The following is a 2,190-nucleotide window of genomic DNA, read 5'->3' as shown; positions in this document are numbered from 1 at the left end:
CTGGACCACTCTAGGATGACTGTTCATGGTTGGGACCTACACAGGTGGTTGTTGGAAGCGCACTCTACGGCCAGCGTGATTGTCTCCGTGGTAGTTATGACCACCCTCCCACTCAAAGAATGTGTTACTAGCAGAGTCAATTGACACTATATGCTCTTTCTCTCCGTGTTCCCACCTGAAGCCCCGTTTATGCAGAAAAACCCTTTAAATAGAACCTTGATTATGTTCATTTATCATTAAAAAAAGAAAACCGAGAGAGGTTGCTACTCAAGTCTTCTTGTTCCTACGCTGTGTTTCTACACAGAGTTACTCCGGCGTTAGCCCTCAGAAATCGGGAGGCTTAAACTGGAACGACTGTATAGGATCGCGCCCTCCGATGACCACGCGAGCCAGCGCTAGAGACGCAATCGTCTGCTTTTCTCCTTGCGCCTCCCCGCCACGCCTGCCCAAAGAAACGAGGGACAACGTCAGGTCTGAACTGGAGGAGGGAGTGGAATGATAAAGTAAAAAGTTAAAGTGCCAAGCTGGTGAGAACCTTGAAACCCTTCCTTCTCGTTTAAACCGATAAAAAGGCCAAGGGTTTATAATAAAAAGTCCAATATCTATATAAAATAAAGCTCATTTACACACACAAAAAAGGAGGGGGGACTCTGAACTCCAAGGGACACTTTCTCTCCCTCCCAGCCTCGATTCCCCAAAATTATATACAGCAAAGGTGCAAGAGAAATAAAGCCGAGGGCAAGAGTGAACACCTCACTCTTTCACACAGTGTTACGGAAAGGCTCTGCCCAAGGTTCCCGACAGGGCAGGCTTGAGGGAATGCACAAGCCCACGATTCCCCTTCTTTCTGAGCTTGAGGGCAGACTAGACTCAAGTCCCACCCGCCACGGGAAAACGTATTTCTACTACTCTGAGGAAAGTTCAGCGCTAAGCTGCCCTGCTCTGCCGCGAGAGGAAATTAGATCCACCTCCATTGGGGAAGGGTCAAAGGGGAACTCGGCAAGGCAAAGAGATACAGACTGTTGGTGAGAGAAGGCCCTGCTGCTGCTGCTGCTGCAATAAGGGCACAGCCTCTAGCAGCGGAGGGGCGGAGAGACTCCAAAACCGGAAGTGGGTGAAGAGGAAGAGTCCGAGCGAAGGGGCGGGGCAATGTGAAGGGGCGGAGCCCTCCGGACCCGCTGCCGAGTGTCCCGAGGCGACCATCATGAGTCGTCTTCCATGCTGAAGCTGGAGCGGCGGCTGCTGCCCTTGGAGGCGCCGGGCGAGATGGACGAGAGCAAGGGATCCGAGGCGCCCAGCGGGGAGAGGGTGGCCCCCTCGTCCATCAGCACGTCCTGCAGGCCTCCCCCATCGGAGCCCAGCGCGAGACCCAGACCCAGCTCCTCGGCCGTGAAGGGCAGGTCCAGAGACTCCGCAAACGGTGGAGCCAGGTCCCCCGCCAAGGGCTGCGTCAGGAGACCCGGGGTGGAAGTCAGAGGCAGCCCGTGCATCTGGACCTGGAGTTCCAGCTCCTGGGGAAGGGAACAGAGGCAGGCAAGTGAGATCCACTTGAAGCATGCCTGGCCACATTCACCACCCCCTGGCCACCTTCGCCATCACCCCTGCTTACCTGCACTCTCAGCTGCAAGCATTCCTGGCTCCCCTGCACCACCCCCTGGCCGCCTTCACCAACCCACCCCCTGCTTTCCTGTGCTCTCAGCCACAAGCATGCCTGGCCGCCTTCACCACCCCGCCCCGCTTACCTGCACTCTCAGCTGCAAGCTGCGATTGGCCTGCTCCAGCTTACGCTGCCTGATCTCCATTTCTTTCGAGCGCTGCTGCTCCTTCTGCAGTTTCCGGATGTAATCCACCGAAGCCTTGAGAATGGTTCCTTTGTTCCAGCGCATCTCCCTGCAAAGATGGGAAGGGGGAGGAGTGGAGTTAGCCACTGAGGAGCCAAGATCCTTTAGATCAGTGGCTCCCAACCTTTTCCGGTATAGTGGCCCACAAGTCCAAGTTTACTCGGTAGGGTGACTGGCCCAAGGTTTTTTGGGTGCCCTGGGCAAACTTTCACAGTTCCGCAGGGCCTGCAAGACGGAGCTCTTCCGCCAGGCTTTCAAATAGGAGCCGCCACCATTGTTACCACCAACGGGCCCACTACCAACGGCGCCATTCAGCCTCTGGCCCATAGGACTGGCCTGAAGATCGGAA

The 2,190-nt window shown here is 55.8% G+C and overlaps 1 protein-coding gene across 1 annotated transcript in view; it reads right to left on the bottom strand.

The window, feature by feature from the left end:
• Positions 1 to 6: 6 nt before the first annotated feature.
• The window catches only part of LOC107124891 (transcription factor E3-like), a gene marked incomplete at its 5' end in the record, with an annotated part of 6,633 nt that continues 4,449 nt past the window's right edge, over positions 7 to 2,190 (bottom strand). The window contains 2 exons of the mRNA XM_015428393.1: positions 7 to 1,511; positions 1,743 to 1,890. Coding sequence (XP_015283879.1) covers positions 1,203 to 1,511; positions 1,743 to 1,890 — 457 coding nt within the window. The remainder of the gene's footprint in view (positions 1,512 to 1,742; positions 1,891 to 2,190) is intronic.

Source organism: Gekko japonicus, unplaced genomic scaffold, assembly GCF_001447785.1.
Source record: "Gekko japonicus isolate JY-2015 unplaced genomic scaffold, Gekko_japonicus_V1.1 scaffold6819, whole genome shotgun sequence".
NCBI classification, from domain to species: domain Eukaryota; kingdom Metazoa; phylum Chordata; class Lepidosauria; order Squamata; family Gekkonidae; genus Gekko; species Gekko japonicus.
This window is presented reverse-complemented; position numbering and strand designations above follow the sequence as displayed.